We start from the raw sequence: 20,316 nt of genomic DNA, 5'->3' as shown, positions 1-20,316 counted from the left end.
TTGCATGTAGTAGTCTAATGATGGAAGAACAGTTTTCATTATATCGACTAGCATTCCCTGAGAATATATCCTCCCTTGAATAGACTGTTCTGTAAAGTCGTCAACTAGAATCCAAAATTTGCCCATACGAACTAGGTTCCCTATGGTTCACTCTTTCTCAAATCGATCCATTTTTTAGAGTCCTAAGACTCTCACAACCAACTTTTGACTAACCAGAATTTTTTCTACTCTAAAAATATACGCTAGTCTACTATAGAAAGAAAAATACCTTTGATTTAGAAACAATTTTACTCAGCATACTTACAACAATAATGATCACTGATTCATTTTGTTTTCATCACTATATTTCATTAGCATATCTAATGCTGCCTGAAGTCTATTTATTTACACAATACTCTGTTGCACAGCAAAACATAATTGTTCCTCCATTTTAAATTTACTTAAGGATATTACATATCTAGCATACATATCATCCCATTCAAGGCATAGTCTACAGCCTCCTGTTATTTCCACAGCCACATTTGGTATTCGTATGTCTTTGATGCTGCTGCTTCCAGCTCCATCATCAATCTCCGATAATGTAAATACTCCACTCATTTTCTCTACTAATATCCTCTCAAATAAACTATTCTCTCTGAATTTAATTCTCTTACTAATAAGAATTGCAATGAAAATCAGTCGTTTTATTCGAATCCAATTACCAATCAAGTTATCGTATATGGAGTAACCTCCGCTCTCTCCGATTGGCCCTAAAAAATGGGTGTTGCCTCAAAAACCAGTCTGGTTGCGTTATACAATCTCAATTATACTATTTTTTTCAGGAGGAGGAGGTGGGTGTCCATAATACTTGGTATTACAAGACATTAAGGATCTAATACCATGGGATTGGTTGTCAAATGGAGAGGGTTAGTCTATGGTGAGAGATTTCCGCCTTCCTCGCGCCCTTTTGGTTTACGGTCTATCTCCTCAAATTTCACACACTTTTGCCCGCATCCATAGCTTACGTTTTCTTGGTTTTCTGCACTATTTTTTGACATCTGGTCAAACTTTTCCATAGCCTCATCGATTTTTACCTCTGATTCTACTATGATTATAGCCTGCACGAGATTTTCATGTTTCTGTGATAATATTAGCCTTAGTAGCTTTTTTTGTAACCCTTTTGTAAAAGTATGTAATTGTGATTTTTGTACCGTCTCGTCACTTCCGCCTTTTTCCAACTGTAAGCATTTAGACCGACAAATTTTGTCTGCATACACCCTAATACTAGTCGAGGCATTGAATTTAACTATCTCTGTTCCTAGCCTCTCGGAAACACTTGTTTCTATGAAACTTGTTTTAAAAGATTCTATTAGAGTTCTAATGTCCTTGGGCTCTTTTTCCTTAATTGACTCAAAATTTTTAAGCGCGCTTCCCTTTAATCTAGCTACAACGCATTGCTCTTTAACCTTATTTTCAAACGTCTCAGTTAATTCGTCAAAAATTTTCAATTTTTCAATGAATTCATCGACATACGAAATTCCCGCGCACTCTGGTATAATTTTTGCAATTTCAAATGCCTTTGATAGGGAAGCCTTTTTTTCATTTGGTAAAGCCATTTTTGTTTCAATATACAATTTTTATTTAGTTTTCTCGACCCAGTTTCCTGCAAGCCACCAGCTGTAGTAAAGTGCGTTTAAGGTGTAGTAAACTGAGAATATGGTTGCCACCCGGCTGTCACTAGCTGGTATAACGTAGGTTTGGGTTGGTACCTTTTTACGCCCTTTATAGGGGGTATTATTACAACCCTAAGGTGGGTAAACTTTGGTAGCGTGCCTTAGAACTTGGCCTGACTAATTATCTTGGGTGTACCGACTGGGGTTAATCGAGAGACTAAACTAACGTTGTAGAGAGGTTTGGTATAGTACAATAACTATAGTATAATATAGTACAATAATTTATAAAATATTTGTCATTTAAGGTCTCATTTTCCAGGAGGAATCTTTTATTGGTAGGGGAATGATTAATTGAGGGGGGTTGTGTTTTAAGGCCTTATTTGCAAAAACAGTTGGAAACAAAATTGAAAAAGCAGATTTTTTTTCAAATGAAATTTAAAACCAATCTTAAAACTTAAAATGAAGAAGAAATGTTTCATATATGAAAGAGGTTGCCTAATCATCTGCCCCTAACTCGTTACGCTAAAGCATCTTGATGCAGTAAAAACCTTTTTATTCTCATTTAGCGACCTTTTTGTTTTAGCAGTTGTTATAGAATTAGGAAAATAGTTAAAACTTTAGCGTAAAGAACGAAGTCTCGCACCCAAAGACGTCCCGTAGTCTTATGGAATAACAAAACTAAAAAAAGTCCTTGACTTCTAAATATGTTTCATAGCTGTTTTAAAATATGTCTCTCTGCTGATTTTTCAGAGTACTTTTTTCTAGAACCTTTAATTTCTGTTCAAATGGATCCTTTTCAAATATTTTAGGATATTTTTTTTTAAGCCATTTAGATTTTCGAACCAATGCTCCTAGACTAATTGAAGAGGGTTCGTTTGATTTGAAATTGAAAGTTCTAGTGCTCATTTTCTTTTATCGAAAAAAATGGAGGGAAACTAGCCCCCTCCCCCTCCGACCTCCCATGCTTCTTTTTTACCAAAAGTCGTCATATCAAAATTTTGAGATAGCCCTTTTTTCAGCATAGTTCAAGATCCAATGAATATACTTTTGGGATAAAAATCCCTCCACATTCCCTGGGGAAAGGATTGTTACTAAGTTGAGAGTTCTTCCAATGTAAAATAACCCCTCCTGGGGGAAATTCCACCTGTATAATTACAACCACCTGTATAATTACTATTGGTCCTTCTCCCATGCCTCCCCCCCCCCAAAGTCGCCCGAACAAAACTTTGAGGTAGCCATTTTGTTCATTATAGTTCAAGGTCCAATAAATACGCTTTTGGGGATAACAGCCCCCTTACATTCCCTGGGAAAAGGAATGTAAGTTATAAAATTTGCCCCACTCTTTATGTATAGTATTTATTATTGGGAAGTATCCATACATTTTTCGAAAGGAGGGAGGTTCTTCTGGGAGGTGTTTTCAATAGAGAAATTGTCCGTATAGAGGGAACTTTTCGGGGGGGGGGGTGAACTTCTTAGGGCAAATTTTCAATTGGGGGTATTTACCAGAATTTCAATACCAAATTCTTTTATTTGTTTTACTTTCTCTTTGCCTACTTAGTTTAACATTATCGGACGTTCCACAGGAAACTTCCCTCCACGGAAAAATTCCCCCTGGAAAGTTCACCCCCCAGGAACGTCCCTCTCTACGAAAAATTTTACCTCGAAAAATCCTCCCATCAGAAACCCCCCCCCCCAAAAAAAATGTCTGAATACTTCCCAATGACGAATGCTGTACGTAAACAATGGGCAAATTTTATATCTTAAAAATTTCCCATTGGGGTATTTTTAGCAGGAGCAACTTTCCACTGGGGGGATTTCTGGGAAAAATTTTCCACGTAAGAGAGTCTCGCCCTCAACCCCTGCCTGGATGGTGCAATGCTGAATCTGATTGAATCAATGGTCCAAGAATATTTGAAGAGGGTTCATTTGAATGAAAATTAAAAGTTCTAGAAAACAGTTGGCTAATATAAGAAAACAGTAGAAAACATATTTTAAAACATGTGAAACATATTGTTTTGAAACATACGTGTAAGCTGTGAAACGTATTTAGAATAGCTTTGCATTGTCAAGTCCTTTTTCGGAGTTCTGTTATAATATTTTCTTACTTCTAAATAAGTAAATATTGTATTCTAAACGAGAATAAACCTTAAAGAAGCTGTCTAGTGATTTCTTATATATTACTATTCGATACAGTATGGATAAATAAAAATATATAATAAATTTTACTTAACTCTCTCTTAAGGAAATATGTTTCAAGTATCGATGGCCGTTCTAGTCAAACAGTTGGTGGTAATGAACTGTAAGCAAAGAGTGACTCGGCTCTCAGACAGTTCGCGGTAACGAGCTGTAAGTAAGGAGTGACTTGGCTCCCAAACAGTTGGTGATAACGAACTGTATTACTTTCTGTAAGAACAAATTTGTGAGAAATTGATCACCAGTTGAACTATTATATGTGTAAGCTAAGAATTGGCTTTTCATGCTGATTCCCAATATAAAGATTTATTAAGTTTAATGTTACCCATCAGAAGCTATAAGCATAAGAAAATTTGTCTGATTTTCAAAAAAGGGAGGAAACACCCCCAAAATATAATGGAATCTTAATGAAAGTTGCACTATCACATTCAGCATATCAAAAATTTTGTTGCAGAGGTTTCAAGCCCCAATCTACAAAAATATGGAAGTTTGTTTGTGTTTTGCCAGAAGAGAGATCACTAATGTTTGTTTATTGGCTATTTTTTTCTCATGGGTAATCGTTTCGAACTAATGGTCCTAGAATGTTTGTAGAGGGTTAATTTAAACGGAAGTTAAAAGTTATAGTTGCTTTTTAAGCGACCAAAACGATTGGAGGGCAACTAGCCCCCTTCCTATGGACACTTTTTCCTCAAAGCCGTTCCATCAAAAATTTTAGGTAGTCATTTTGTTGAGCAGAGTTCAAGGTCCAATAAAAAGGCTTTAGCGGATAACAATCCCTCTACTTTCCCTGGGAAAAGGGATGTAAGCTATAAAATTTTCCCCATAGTTTACGTACAGTATTTGTTACTGGAATTTGTCGCTTTTCAGGGGGGAAGAGATTCTGCTTTCAGGATTTTTCGAGGGAAGAATTCTTCTTGGAGAGGGAAGATTTCGGGGGCGAGGATTTCCCAAATTTGTCCGATCAAACGTTTGAGATAGCCATTTTTATCAGTGTAGTTCAAGGTCCAATAAATATGCTCTTGGGGATAACAATCCCTCCAAATTCCCTGGGAAGAGGGATGTAAGTTTTGAGATTTGTCCATTGTTCACATATAGTATTTGCTTCTGGGAAGTATCCAGAATTTTTTTTGGGGGGGGGGGGGTAGTTTTTACTGGGAGGATTTTCGAGGGAAGAATTTTTCGTGGAGAAGGAAGTTTCCAGAGGGTGAACTTTCCAGGGGAATGTTTCTCGTGGAGAGGGAAGTTTCCTGTATTCGCAACCTATATTCTGGGAAGCATTTTCAAACGGAGCTCCAGTAAGCTTATAGACCATTTATTGCAAATCGCAAGACAGATACCACAGTTTAGCACTTTCATTTGTGATAGTTTACGCCAGTTTTATTAGCATTCTAAAATATGCATATCTCTGACTTTTCAGTATTTTGTCCAATAGACGAAGAAAAATGCATTGATAAAGGCAAGACAACTGCTTGGTTTTTCTTAGGTACATAGAACACTAAAATGAGTTAGTCCCAGCAGCTAAACATAGAAGATTAGGGCTCTCTTTTGCTGTTTGGCAGAAAGGAGTTAGGGATTACCGCCTTGTCCCTCTTCAACGTACCAAAATAAGTTAAGCGTGTTGTCTTCAATTTTTCTGAGAGCTCAAGAAACGAATACCAGTTATCTCCTGTAATATTTTAATTGGGACCACTTAAGTGGTCAACCAGCGTGAGGACAGTTAGTGTGGGAATGCTAGTATTAGATTTTTCAATCAAAGGTTTTTTATCTGGCATATATGAATAGGACTTAAGACTGCACTTAAGACTCAGGACTTAAGAGTGCGAGTTTCAAACTGATCAGAGAAGGACTTTTTTGTGGTTCATTTTTTCCCCCAATCATTTCATCCCTAAAGGCGCATTCATTTTACCTCTCGAACATTTTCAAGGAATGGCTATCTTAAACTTTTGATTAGATGTCTTTAGAGGTTCCAGCGTGCTCAAGTATCATAAAAGGTAGGGGAGGGGTTTATAGCCCGCCTGTCACTTCCAACTCTTGAAAAGACAAAAAGATTTGCCATTTCAAATCGAATGGGCTTGCTCCGATGATTCTGGGAACCCTGTTTGCATACTTTTCTATATACAAAAATTGAATGTTGATGGCCTATAGAAATTTACATAGGCGGCACTGTTGTGCTGTCTCTGATTAATTATGAAAATTGTAAAGTACCCAGAGTAAGATCCAACTAGTTTTAATCAGGTAAAATATATTAAATTGACCCTCAAAGCGCCAATGTTTTAAATGTAGTTCGTTAAATGTGGTTATTAACAAGTTGTTGAAATCGTATTTTAGGACCTAAAATTTGGTCATTAGCAAAATATAATAATTGTATCTTTTAATCTTAACCAACTACCAAGAATTTTTCTTTGGTATTTTTGGTGATATGTTCCCTTAGGATTCTTTAGGTTCATTTTCTAGATTTAGGAACCGAAACAGAATTATTAAAGGAAGGTTATAATTATATAATTCAACCTTTTACCAGCTACATAACTTTTGGTTATTGCTTGTCCAAGAGTACGTGTAACTTTATGAGTAAATTATGTACGTTACCTATATTTTTGGTGTACCTTTCAGGATCCTTCAGGCCCTATATTTAAATTTAGGACTTAAAATGTGATCATTAAATAAAGATGATAATTCTATTTTTTCGTTTTTAACTGCCTTCAAGTTTTTCCTATTGTATAATTCTTTGCAGTCTGTGCCTTCTTAGACCCTTGAGGTCTTAAATACCTTTCAGGCCCAATAACTATATTTAGCATATGAAATATGATCTGTGTCTTATGTCAGTCTGTGCCTTATTCGACCCTCTAGGTCCTAAATTCAAAAATAGTCTTTCATCCAAACGAAAATTTTCTGTAACATCAGACTTCCAGTCAGAGTCTAACAGTGGAGAATTTTGTGCTTATACTTAGTGATGATTCGCTTTTGTGAGCCAAATGTAATCCAAGTCTAAATTTTGTGCTGTTAATTATAAGTGTAAACTCATTGTTTTGATCGATCGATATGTTCAGCAGATACTGATAACTTAATTTCATATTTCATTTACAGGCTATGTACAACATTATCGTTACATTTAAATTGATGTCAAATACCAACGTTAAATCTGGGGAGACGTGAAGGACAGAGTTGTCTTAAGAATTCTGAATAAAGTCATGATGGCGTGTGTCAAGAGGTGGCCAATATTCATCGTGGTTTCAATGGTGTTCTTTTTTAGTTGTATTTACTACAGTAAATTTGAATCAGAATTTGTAACTGATCTTGATATTATTTCAACAGCTACTGAAGCTGCTGCAAAAGAACTATTTGATAAACATACTATAGAAAAATCACAAGATGCAGCATTTCCAGATATTAGCTATGTTAATGCTACATTCTTTATTGAAGTGAGCGGTAAGCCAGACTTATCGTACCGGCAGATGTGTGCTGTAGAAGCTGCAGCTGTAGCACATAGTACCTACCCTGTAATTGTGTATATGACTGGGTTTAATGGAACTAGGTCTCCTTGGACGAAACCATTCAAAAATCTGGAGATTAGAACGTTAAACCTAGATGAACTTTTTCTAAACACTCATTTAGAGAAGGTTTACACATCCAAGGATTTCAGGGAAAAACCTGTTATTGAGCATGTTGCAGATCTATCTAGAGTAGCTTTGTTGAAAAAGCACGGAGGGTTATATCTTGACATTGACATGATTCTAATGAAATCGGCTCTAGCCTTAGAGTCATTTATTCTAAAAAACCGAGGGAATGGTGTCCTAAGGTTCGATAAAAGATCTCCTCTCTTAGCGAAATTCTACGAAAAAATTGGTGATGTCACGTACAAGCGCAGTGATTATACTCTTTTAGGTTCAAAGATGATAAGACAGGTTGTAAAAGAAATATGTCATCTAAATGATACAGCTGCAAACTTTAAAACAGCTGCAGAAATATGTCATATAAATTTTGTTGATGACGAAGTTTTTGAGCCTGTGGCGTGGTTTGAATTTAAGAAATTATTTAGTAAAGATGTAGATCTAAGCAAGTTTCGAACAAGGGTCTTGAAGAAAGCTGTAGCCTTTCATTTTGCAGGTCATGTGACAAATAATATACCTGTTTTCAAAAATAGCTCTTCTCTATTCAACGAAATCGCCAAGAAATATTGTCCGAATATGTTTAGGAATTTTCCCTTTAAATATTGATAATATATATATATATACATATATATATATATATATATATATATATATATATATATATATATATATATATATATATATATATATATATATATATATATTTACTTATTTATATATAAACACCTATGCCCTTCAGGCATTGTTTCTTAGGCATAGGATCCCAGTGTCTAGAAAAGGACAGAAGAACCCTCCCTTAAAAATTGAAATTCGTCTTATTCTTCTTTTTGACCCAGCAGCCTCCCAGTCATTGGAAAAAAATATCAAGTTTTCTTTAATACTTAAACTTCTGTATATTTTTGATAATATTCTGATAGATTATAAAATATTTATAAACGACTTTTCAATAAATCTTAGCTGAGGGAGGAGGGATATAATACTCTACGATATCGCTGAAGCATGCTAATACCAATGTTAAACTTTTCATAAACGCTTTTAGACTACAATTAAACCAATAATGCAGTAATGTAAACAGAAACGTACTTTTTATTGTTACATACTGTATTTACGTATTCGAGCCTGTGTATTTTAGTTGTTAATCATTAAATTATCTTTATTTATTGAAATCTTTTGTTATTGGAGTTAAGCCAAGTAATTATTTTTGTGTTACAATTTGACTACTGTGAGTTCACCTTGGAGCAAGAAAGGAAATTGTGTTTTTGTAAGCAAGAAATGAAATTGTGTTTTAGTGAGCAAGAAAGGAAATTGTGTTTTTGTGACAGCTTGTTGTAAATTTTGTTTTTGTCCCTCTTCTCCACCAGGCACATATGCAAGAGTTTATTCTAAATCTGCATTTAGGTTGAGGAGGAGGGCTGGCTCTTCAAAGCACCCCAATATATAATGAGTGTGTTATTACAGTTGTAGTCAAATTATGGCCCGTAGGATATTCTTCCAGCGTTAATGGCTAATCTTTTCTGCCTTAAATCACCTTCTAAATGCTCACTGGCAGCGTTTCGTTTTATCAATACTTGTAAACTAGGAACATTGAAATTTGTTTGCAAAACATAGGTGAAGGGTCTGAATGATTCCTATGCAATGCTCAATGATTGTTAAGTCATACCCAATGGAATATTTTCTCTCAAGTCACTTGTGACTCTGTAACGTGCACTATGGTACTCTGCACTATGTCTTATATGGATTAATTTACGCGCAGTACTACTTCTACTAATACTAACAACTCACAACAGCATCAAGCCACCTGAGGCTAACACAGCTACGCACGCTGCTCCTCCATCCCAATCTATTGAAAGTCTCCCTCTTTGCACCCTCCCAGGAAGTTCCTATTTCTCATGAATCTTTCTTTGTGACATCCTCCCACTCCAACAGCGGACGACCTGCTTTCCATTTAGCCCTAGACAGTTGGCCGAAAAGGGGAATCTTCGGCGATTTGTCATCCTTCATCTGCAGAACGTGCCTAAACCAACTCAACCTTTCTCTCATTACAACCCTAGAGAGCGGGATTGAACCGCACTTTTCGTACAGCCTACTGTTTTAAATACGGTCAGTCAGCTGGGTATCCGGAACAATCCAAGGCAATTCCCTGGAAAACATCTTTACAGGCAGTGGAATTATTATAGTTAACTATTGGCTGAGTTAAAGTATGTGGAGAACTTAAAATAGAACTTAAAGCTTATTTGTTAAGTTTTAATGATGTAATTGTTAAGTTTTTAAGTTTATTTTGCATTTTAACGCTGTTTATGGTATAAAATCATGGGAATTTTTGCAAAATTGACATAATTAAATAATAACGTGTCGTCTCCTTCAAATTTTTGCTACCAACGATGAGAAAGTCATCACCAAAAAGCAAATAACTTCGCTATATTCAAATTCCACAAGTTTAAGAGATATGAACATAAAAGGCATTACATACATTTATTAAATTTAACCCATCAATAACTTTTAAACTATTAAGGCTCAATTATTTTGAATTTTTTTTTTGCGGATCGGATATCTTTTCTAAATCTGGAAGTTCACTAATTTCAAATTTTGATGGTATAAGAACTAAACATATTGATGTTACAGCAATGAATCAAATTTATTTCCTGACATTTCGGCTCGAAACCAAACAGATCAGATCAGTTGAGCCCTAAAGGCGTAAATGATCTTAGTTATATATATTTTTACCTTCGGGACAGAAAAAAATGTATATATTGATCAAATCTTCAAACTTCGAACCTTCAAAAATCATATTACAGGTACGGCTTTCATCTGAGGTTACGGCTGTGGCTAACAGTTGCAGCCATTCCCTGTTTCAACGAGAGGTAATTCTTTTCTTAACATCATGTCTTACTAATGAGGTTTTTACTATAGGCTATGAATTTGAATTGCTAGAATTAAATATTACCATGTTTTGCCAAAAACTAAAAATGGCAACAAAAAATTTGTTTTGTTGTTGAATGCATTAAAAAGTGAAAATCGTTCCTGCTGCTTGAAAAATTGGAGACTTTTAAGCCTAAAATTTAGAGGGGTAAATTATTTGCTACAATTAGAAGACAACTTTCTATACCATGACTGACTACCTCCCACTTAATTTTTTAGTTTTACAAAATTTAATTTTTTGGGCTGCAGGAAAACACTTTTTTTGGTATGTTTAGATACATGAACGTTTTTTTTTTTTTGCACTGAATTTTGCTGCATAGAATTATTGCCCGAGTGGAAGTTTTAATCATGTTATTTCCTTTTACTATTCTACCCCTTCCACTTCGATGAGTTGGACTGCTTGAATTGGAATTTTCACAATTCTCTTCTCTTTTTTTGTTCTAATAACTGAAATCTGGTTTTTATAATTTTTTTTGAATTTTATTAGCATATAAATTTTGTTGCACTAAGCTGCGGTTCTAATAATTCTATTTCCCTTTCCTGTTCTGCCGGTTTCAACTCAGGAACTAGACTGGATTTTAATTTTTGTTTTGCTGTTGGATAAATTTTTTCGGATTGAAATGGAAATTCAGTAATTTGATTTCCTTTATTTTATCTGTCAACTTCAACTCCGTATTTAGACTGTATTCCTTAAGAAAACTGTAGCTGATGTTTCTCCAGACAAATTATAGTTAATCTTATTTCCCTAATCTTCTCCATGAAGTTTCATATCAAAACGTTTCTTATAACTTTCCCATGTTGGATATTATTTCTTCTGAATTACTCCTTACATAGCTGACTTTCCTTACTTAATCCAAATGAAAATAAGATGTTTTTCATGCTTGGTTGCTTGGATTTGGGAGAAATTTAAGTTCAGATTTTCCCACCAGTGTTTCCGTTCCATTAATGTGGGAATAAAGTATTTAGGTTCGAAAAAAGAGTAGAATTATAGTAGGACACAATCCGGAAGTAAGTATGTTATCGTGCTTACTATTTGAACAGGATTATTAACAAAATTAATTTTTACGCTATATTACCAGTGTTTCCACTTGAAATTTTTTGAATCCCTAAAAGACTGGTGGAAAATCCCTAGAAATACCTATTTTCAATACCAAAATCTAGAAAAGTTTCCCCATTTTCTGACATGTTTCCAAGTTAAAAGTAAAGCCTTATTAGGTTGACTTTTAATAGCATTTGTTCAAGACGACCTATTTTGAAACTCAAAACCTTTTATTTGTACCAAAATATCTTATTTTGACGTTTAAAACAATGCTTTGTATTTATCGACTAGTTAAGTTCGGTTTACATTTATAGATTCCGGGTCAAGGTCTCAGAATCCAGACCATATGAATATATTTTATTTATTTGTTTTTCTTTGCCATTAATTTTTCCTTCTCTATTGCTGCTTTTGCAACACCCTCATTTTTATTTGAATTGGTACGAAAGATTGGCATGAATGATATCTAACCGGTCGCTTTTTAACGCATTGTTTTTGTTTTGTTTTTTTTATATTGAGATGTTAATTTGAAGCAGAGTGTAGTAGCAAAAATGAATCGCTTAAAGCTTGATTTAAGGACAGCGCCTGTATTTTGATCTTTTGAATTATTCAATTTTAACTAGTGTAGACTGCTACCTTACTCCCATTTTTTCAGAAAATCCCGAATGTAGACGCACTTCAAACTGTATTAAAAAAAATTAACGAGAACTATCAAATAATAAGATTTATGAGAAAACAGCAGATACAAATATTGATACCCCGAGTCAGCGTTGTCGTCGCCATCCCCATCGTCTTTCCCAATGCCTAAGCAAGTGACGTATTTAGACGCAGTCGTATCGGATTTCACGGACTTCATTTTTTCATTAAACTCTCGGTGAACGTAGGGTGGCCTTTACGCTTCATCCCATACTTGACAGAAATCGTCGCAGCCAAAGCTACGTTTTTGATCCCATTCCTCTTTTCATTTTTTACTGTTATCAGAATTTTGAAAAGTCTTTCCAAAATGACATTTGAGCAGGGAAGTCAAAAATAAACCAAATGACCTGAAGAACGCTAGTGAACTTTAGCACTCCACTTGGCGTCTTGATGGACGCAACCCAGTTCCAAAAATCAATCGGGTTCCCGCCACTGAGCAAACTGTCATCTCGACTAGGCAGCTTCAGTGCCCGCCACACTTTTTCAACCAGCCCAAAATCCGACGAGGGGTGCCCAAACTTTTGGCAAAAATGCCGCAACGATAGAATATCACCATCCAATACGACTTTTGGGTCTACAATCTCTACGAAGTTTTTAAATGTCGTGATCAAATGGAAGTCGGTCGACTAGCAGGGACACAGCTTCAATATAAAATTTGTGGGCAATCTCCTTGTTGCTCTTGCATTTCTTCGTGAGCATTGTATCTTTTCCTTGTAAGGAAAACAGACGGATGGTCGCTTCTAGTCCCAGGTAAACCTTAGAGGTGGGCAGGAAAAATTCTTCTCTTTTAAGGTCCACAGACTGAACAGACTCAATTTGTTTCACATAGTCTATTACCATGAAATCCAGACGAAGGCTCTTCACAACCTCTAGCACTTCTTTTTCAAGCAAGTAAAATCGGAAATATGCATAGGTGCTTCTTTTTGTCTATCACGTCGTCTTTCCACGTTGGTTATTTTGTTTCAAATTTTGCGTGCCTATCCATGTCCGACGAAAACACGAACGTTTGTCAATCAATTTTGCCGAAATCCCGCCGTTGTATCCGAAATTACTATTTACGTAACAAAAATCCATAGGCTTGGCAAGGGAACATGTGGAAAAACAACATTTAAAGTAGAAATAAAGTACTAAAGTAGTCCTAAAAATATTAGAGGAGAAACATTAAAAATAAAGTAGTCTTCTCTAAAATATAGTAGAAATTAAAGCACTGTTTCCCACGTCCTTTTGGAAGCAGCGCTATCTCTATAGATTTGTTAATGACCTTTTTTGTGCATAAGATAGCTCTACTTTCGAATATGCTTTGAGTAAGCTCTTACTATAGAAATAAGAAAGACTAAAAAAGAAAAGAAAAAAAAAATATATACCAGGTTATAGATGGGGCATATCGACAAAGCATATCGATCAATGACCATATATTTTCTATCTATGTCAAAGCTAATAAAAATGTATAATTTCTACTTTTGTGTATAATACCGCAAAGTCAACCAAAACTCTCTTTCATAAATGAAAAAATAAAAGCCACATATGACAAAAAGTCAACATCTTATTCAAAAGCTATCTCCCATTTCAGCCATTCTATTAAATATATAAATATCTTATATAACTAGTCCCCAAATGTGGGCAAACTTAAATTAAGGAGTTCGAAGCAATTTAGAGTTACCTTGATCAGAAATTTTACCCCAATGCACACATATTTTTCTGAGCTATACTGGTATTTCATTATTGTCTCTCTATTCCAAGGAATAAAGTTAGAAAGTGCGATGTATAAGATAAATTCTCCCCATAAAGAAAGATATATATATATATATATATATATATATATATATATATATATATATATATATATATATATATATATATATATATATATATATATATATATATATATAGGGATAGCTTAAAATAACGTTATTTGGTGTCTATTACAAAGCAAGCTCTTAAGGCCACGGGGGCTGTTATGGGGGCTGATCCCCAATATATAACAGCTATATTATTGGTACTGGTCCGTAAGGATTCCATGCAGCTTCACATAGGATTCTGCACCTATTTTAAAAACTGAACTAAGAAATCAAGTTTCCCTTAACTTCAAAAAAGTTCAAAAAAGTAGCTTCATAAAGTATTCATGGTATGCGGTGCCGTAAGACAGTTTTGATTTTGCTGTTCAAAAGCCGTTATGTTGTACACTATAACATTTACTGAAGAGCATAAAAAAATCCTTTTAGTATGGAACCTGGAGAAATCTGGTTAAGGTAAGGATTTAAGGTAAGGCAAGGATTTTGAACAGCTCTGGCTGTTCAAAATCCATTATGTTGTACAGTATAAAGTTTAAGGAAGAGAATAAAAAATCCCTCGAATCCGCAAACTGGAGAAATCTGCGTGAGGTAAGGATTTAAGGTAAGACAACGATTTTGAAGAGCTCTAGCTGTTCAAAATCCGTTATGATGTAGGGGCCTACAGTATAAAATTTACACAAGGGCATAAAAAAAATACTATGAGTCCGGAACATGGAGAAATATGGGTAAGGTAAGGATTTAAGGTAAGGCAAGAATTTTGAACAGCTCTGGCTGTTAAAAATCGATTATTTTGTTCAGTTTAAAATTTACGGAAGAGCATAAAAAAATCCTTCGGGTCCGGAACCTGGAGAAATCTGCGTAAGGTAAGGCAAGGATTTTGAACAACTCTGGCTATTCGAAATACATTATGTTGTTCAGTTTAAAATTTACGGAAGAGCATAAAAAAAATCCTTCGTTTCTGGAGCTCGTAGAAATCTGAGTAAGCCAAAGAGCTAAGGCAAGGTAGGGATTTTGAACAGCCAACGTCATGTTGTACAGTATAAAATTTACAGAAGGGTATCGATTTAAGGCATGGCAAGGATTTTGAACAGCTATGGCTGTTCAAAATCCTTTATGCTGTACAGTATGAAGTTTAAGGAAGAGAATAAAAAATCCCTCGAATCCGGAAACTAGAGAAATCTGCTTGAGGTAAGGATTTAAGGAAAGACAAGGATTTTGAACAGCTCTAGCTGTTCAAAATCCGTTATGATGTAGGGGCCTACAGTATAAAATTTACACAAGGGCATAAAAAAATACTATGAGTCCGGAACATCGAGAAATATGGGTAAGGTAAGGATTTAAGGTAAGGCAAGAATTTTGAACAGCTCTGGCTGTTAAAAATCGATTATTTTGTTCAGTTTAAAATTTACGGAAGAGCATAAAAAAATCCTTCGGGTCCGGAGCCTGGAGAAATCTGCGTAAGGTAAGGATTTAAGGTAAGGCAAGGATTTTGAACAACTCTGGCTAATCGAAATACATTATGTTGTTCAGTTTAAAATTTACGGAAGAGCATAAAAAAAATCATTCGTTTCTGGAGCTCGTAGAAATCTGAGTAAGCTAAAGAACTAAGGTAAGGCAGGGATTTTGAACAGCCAACGTCATGTTGTACAGTATAAAATTTACAGAAGGGTATCGATTTAAGGCATGGCAAGGATTTTGAACAGCTCTGGCTGTTCAAAATCCTTTATGCTGTACAGTATAAAGTTTAAGGAAGAGAATAAAAAATCCCTCGAATCCGGAAACTAGAGAAATCTGCGTGAGGTAAGGATTTAAGGAAAGACAAGGATTTTGAACAGCTCTAGCTGTTCAAAATCCATTATGATGTACAGTATAAAATTTACACAAGGGCATAAAAAAAATACTATGAGTCCGGAACATCGAGAAATCTAGGTAAGGTAAGGATTTAAGGTAAGGCAAGAATTTTGAACAGCTCTGGCTGTTAAAAATCGATTATTTTGTTCAGTTTAAAATTTACGGAAGAGCATAAAAAATCTTTTGTTTCCAGTACCTGGAGAAATCTGCGTAAGGTAAGGATTTAAGGTAAGGCAAGTATTTTGAACAGCTCTGGCTGTTCGAAATACATTATGTTGTTCAGTTTAAAATTTACGGAAGAGCATAAAAAAATCCTTCGTTTCTGGAGCCTGTAGAAATCTGAGTAACCTAAAGAGCTAAGGCAAGGCAGGGATTTTGAACAGCCAACGTTATGTTGTACAGTATAAAATTTACAGAAGGGTATAAAGAATCCTTCGAGTCCGGAATCTGGAGAAATCTGGGTAAGGTAAAGATTTTGAACAGCTCTGGCTGTTCAAAATCCTTTATGCTGTACAGTATAAAGTTTAAGGAAGAGAATAAAAAATCTCTCGAAACTAGAGAAATCTACGTGAGGTAAGGATTTAAGGTAGGACAAGGATTTTGAACAGCTCTAGCTGTTCAAAATCCATTATGATGTACAGTATAAAATTTACACAAGGGCATGAAAAAATACTATGAGTCCGGAGTATGGAGAAATATGGGTAAGTTAAGGATTTAAGGTAAGGCAAGAATTTTGAACAGCTCTGGCTGTTAAAAATCGATTATTTTGTTCAGTTTAAAATTTACGGAAGAGTATAAAAAAATCCTTCGTTTCCGGAACCTGGAGAAATCTGCGTAAGGTAAGGATTTAAGGTAAGACAAGGATTTTACACAGCTCTGGCTGTTCGAAATACATTATGTTGTTCAGTTTAAAATTTACGGAAGAGCATAAGAAAATACATCGTGTCTGGAGCCTGTAGAAATCTGAGTAAGCTGAAGAGCTAGGGCAAGGCAGGGATTTTGAACAGCCAACGTTATGTTGTACAGTATAAAATTTACAGAAGGGTATCAAAAATCTTTCGAGTCCGGAATCGGGAGAAATCTGGGTAAGGCAAGGATTTAAGGCATGGCAAGGATTTTGAACAGCTCTGGCTGTTCAAAATCCTTTATGCTGTACAGTATAAAGTTTAACGAAGAGAATAAAAAATCCCTCGAATCCGAAAACTAGAGAAATCTGCATGAGGTAAGGATTTAAGGAAAGACTAGGATTTTGAACAGCTCTAGCTGTTCAAAATCCATTATGATGTACAGTATAAAATTTACACAAGGGCATAAAAAATACTATGAGTCCGGAACATCGAGAATTCTAGGTAAGGTAAGGATTTAAGGTAAGGCAAGAATTTTGAACAGCTCTGGCTGTTAAAAATCGATTATTTTGTTCAGTTTAAAATTTACGGAAGAGCATAAAAAATCTTTCGTTTCCGGAACCTGAAGAAATCTACGTAAGGTAAGGATTTAAGGTAAGGCAAAGATTTTGAACAGCTCTGGATGTTCGATATACATTACGTTGTTCAGTTTAAAATTTACGGAAGAGCATAAAAAAATCCTTCGTTTCTGGAGCTTGTAGAAATCTGAGTTAGCTAAAGAGCTAAGGCAAGGCAGGGATTTTGAACAGCCAACGTTATGTTGTACAGTATAAAAATTCCAGAAGGGTATAAAATATCCTTCGAGTCCGGAATCTGGAGAAATCTGGGTAAGGGAAGGATTTAAGGCATGGCAAGGATTTTGAACAGCTCTGGCTGTTCAAAATCCTTTATGCTGTACAGTATAAAGTTTAAGGAAGAGAATAAAAAATCCCTCCAATCATGAAACTAGAGAAATCTGCAAGAGGTAAGGATTTAAGGAAAGACAAAGATTTTGAACAGCTCTAGCTGTTCAAAATCCATTACGATGTACAGTATAAAATTTACACAAGGGCATAAAAAAAATACTATGAGTCCGGAACATCGAGAATTCTAGGTAAGGTAAGGATTTAAGGTAAGGCAAGAATTTTGAACAGCTCTGGCTGTTAAAAATCGATTATTTTGTTCAGTTTAAAATTTACGGAAGAGCATAAAAAATCTTTCGTTTCCGGAACCTGGAGAAATCTGCGGAAGGTAAGGATTTAAGGTAAGGCAAGGATTTTGAACAGCTCTGGATGTTGGAAATACATTATGTTGTTCAGTTTAAAATTTACGGAAGAGCATAAAAAAATCCTTCGTTTCTGGAGCCTGTAGAAATCTGAGTTAGCTAAAGAGCTAAGGCAAGGCAGGGATTTTGAACAGCCAACGTTATATTGTACAGTATAAAATTTCCAGAAGGGTATAAAAAATCCTTCGAGTTCGGAATCTGGAGAAATCTGGGTAAGGTAAGGATTTAAGGCATGGCAAGGATTTTGAACAGCTCTGGCTGTTCAAAATCCTTTATGCTGTACAGTATAAAGATTAAGGAAGAGAATAAAAAATCTCTCGAATCCGGAAACTAGAGAAATCTGCAAGAGGTAAGGATTTAAGGAAAGACAAGGATTTTGAACAGCTCTAGCTGTTCAAAACCATTATGATGTACAGTATAAAATTTACACAAGGGCATAGAAAAAACTATGAGTCCGGAACATGAAGAAATCTGGGTAAGGTAAGGATTTAAGGTAAGGCAATAATTTTGAACAGGTCTGGCTGTTAAAAATCGATTATTTTGTCATTATGATGTACAGTATAAAATTTAAACAAGGGCATAAAAAAAATACTATGAGTCCGGAACATGGAGAAATCTAGGAAAGGTAAGGATTTAAGGTAAGGCAAGAATTTTGAACAGGTCTGGCTGTTAAAAATCGATTATTTTGTTCAGTTTAAAATTTACGGAAGAGCATAAAAAAATCCTTCGCTTCTGGAGCCTGTAGATATCTGAGTAAGCTAAAGAGCTAAGGCAAAGCAGGGATTTTGAACAGCCAACGTTATGTTGTACAGTATAAAATTTACAGAAGGGTATCAAAAATTCTTCGAGTCCGGAATCTGGAGAAATCCGGGTAGGGTAAGGATTTAAGACATGGCAAGGATTTTGAACAGCTCTGGCTGTTCAAAATCCATTATGCTGTACAGTATAAAGTTTAAGGAAGAGAATAAAAAATCCCTCGAATCCGGAAACTTGAGAAATCTGCGTGAGGTAAGGATTTAAGGTAAGACAAGGATTTTTAACAGCTTTAGCTGTTCAAAATCCATTATGATGTACAGTATAAAATTTACACAAGGGCACACAAAAAATACTATGAGTCAGGAACATGGAGAAATCTAGGTAAGGTAAAGATTTAAGGTAAGGCAAGAATTTTGAACAGCTCTGGCTGTTAAAAATCAATTTTTTTGTTCAGTTTAAAAATTACGGAAGAGCATAAAAAAATCCTTCGTTTCCGGAACCTGGAGAAATCTGCGTAAGGTAAGGATTTAAGGTAAGGCAAGGATTTTGAACAGCTCTGGCTGTTCGAAATACATTATGTTGTTCAGTTTAAAATTTACGGAAGAGCATAAGAAAATCCTTAGTTTCTGGAGCCTGTAGAAATCTGAGTAAGCTAAAGAGCTAAGGCAAGGCAGGGATTTTGAACAGTCAACGTTATGTTGTACAGTATAAAATTTACAGAAGGGTATAAAAAATCTTTCGAGTCTGGAATCGGGAGAAATCTGGGTAAGGTAAGGATTTAAGGCATGGCAAGGATTTTGAACAGCTCTAGCTGTTCAAAATCCTTTATGCTTTACAGTATAAAGTTTAAGGAAGAGAATAAAAAATCCCTCGAATCCGGAAACTAGAGAAATCTACGTGAGGTAAGGATTTAAGTTAAGACAAGGATTTTGAACAGCTCTAGCTGTTCAAAATCCATTATGATGTACAGTATAAAATTTACACAAGGGCATAAAAAAAATACTATGAGTCCGGAACATGGAGAAATCTGGGTAAGGTAAGGATTTAAGGTAAGGCAAGAATTTTGAACAGGTCTGGCTGTTAAAAGTCGATTATTTTGTTCAGTTTAAAATTTACGGAAGAGCATAAAAAAAATCCTTCGTTTCTGGAGCCTGTAGAAATCTGAGTAAGCTAAAGAGCTAAGGCAAGGCAGGGATTTTGAACAGTCAACGTTATGTTGTACAGTATAAAATTTACAGAAGGGTATAAAAAATCTTTCGAGTCTGGAATCGGGAGAAATCTGGGTAAGGTAAGGATTTTAGGCATGGCAAGGACTTTGAACAGCTCTGGCTGTTCAAAATCCTTTATGCTTTACAGTATAAAGTTTAAGGAAGAGAATAAAAAATCCCTCGAATCCGGAAACTAGAGAAATCTACGTGAGGTAAGGATTTAAGTTAAGACAAGGATTTTAAACAGCTCTAGCTTTTCAAAATCCATTATGATGTACAGTAAAAAATTTACACAAGGGCATAAAAAAAATACTATGAGTCCGGAACATGGAGAAATCTGGGTAAGGTAAGGATTTAAGGTAAGGCAAGAATTTTGAACAGGTCTGGCTGTTAAAAATCGATTATTTTGTTCAGTTTAAAATTTACGGAAGAGCA

General features: G+C 35.2%; 1 protein-coding gene across 5 annotated transcripts in view; it reads left to right on the top strand.

Moving 5' to 3' along the window:
• The window catches only part of LOC148952700 (lactosylceramide 4-alpha-galactosyltransferase-like), a 99,868-nt gene extending 91,255 nt beyond the window's left edge, over nt 1–8,613 (top strand). For 4 of the 5 annotated variants that reach the window (XM_089087361.1, XM_089087362.1, XM_089087365.1 and 1 more), the window contains one exon: nt 6,930–8,613. In XM_089087361.1, coding sequence (XP_088943487.1) covers nt 7,034–8,059 — 1,026 coding nt within the window. In that variant the 5' untranslated portion in view covers nt 6,930–7,033 and the 3' untranslated portion in view covers nt 8,060–8,613. Of the gene's footprint in view, nt 1–818; nt 917–6,929 lie in introns of those variants that run through there. The other variant, XM_089087364.1, reaches the window with a different exon arrangement.
• The last annotated feature ends 11,703 nt before the right edge of the window (nt 8,614–20,316 follow it).

Source organism: Artemia sp. Qi Xiang Cuo, chromosome 4, assembly GCF_049724085.1.
Source record: "Artemia sp. Qi Xiang Cuo chromosome 4, ASM4972408v1, whole genome shotgun sequence".
NCBI lineage: Eukaryota > Metazoa > Arthropoda > Branchiopoda > Anostraca > Artemiidae > Artemia > Artemia sp. Qi Xiang Cuo.
The sequence above is the reverse complement of the archived record's forward strand: the minus strand, read 5'-3'. Positions and strand labels throughout refer to the sequence as shown.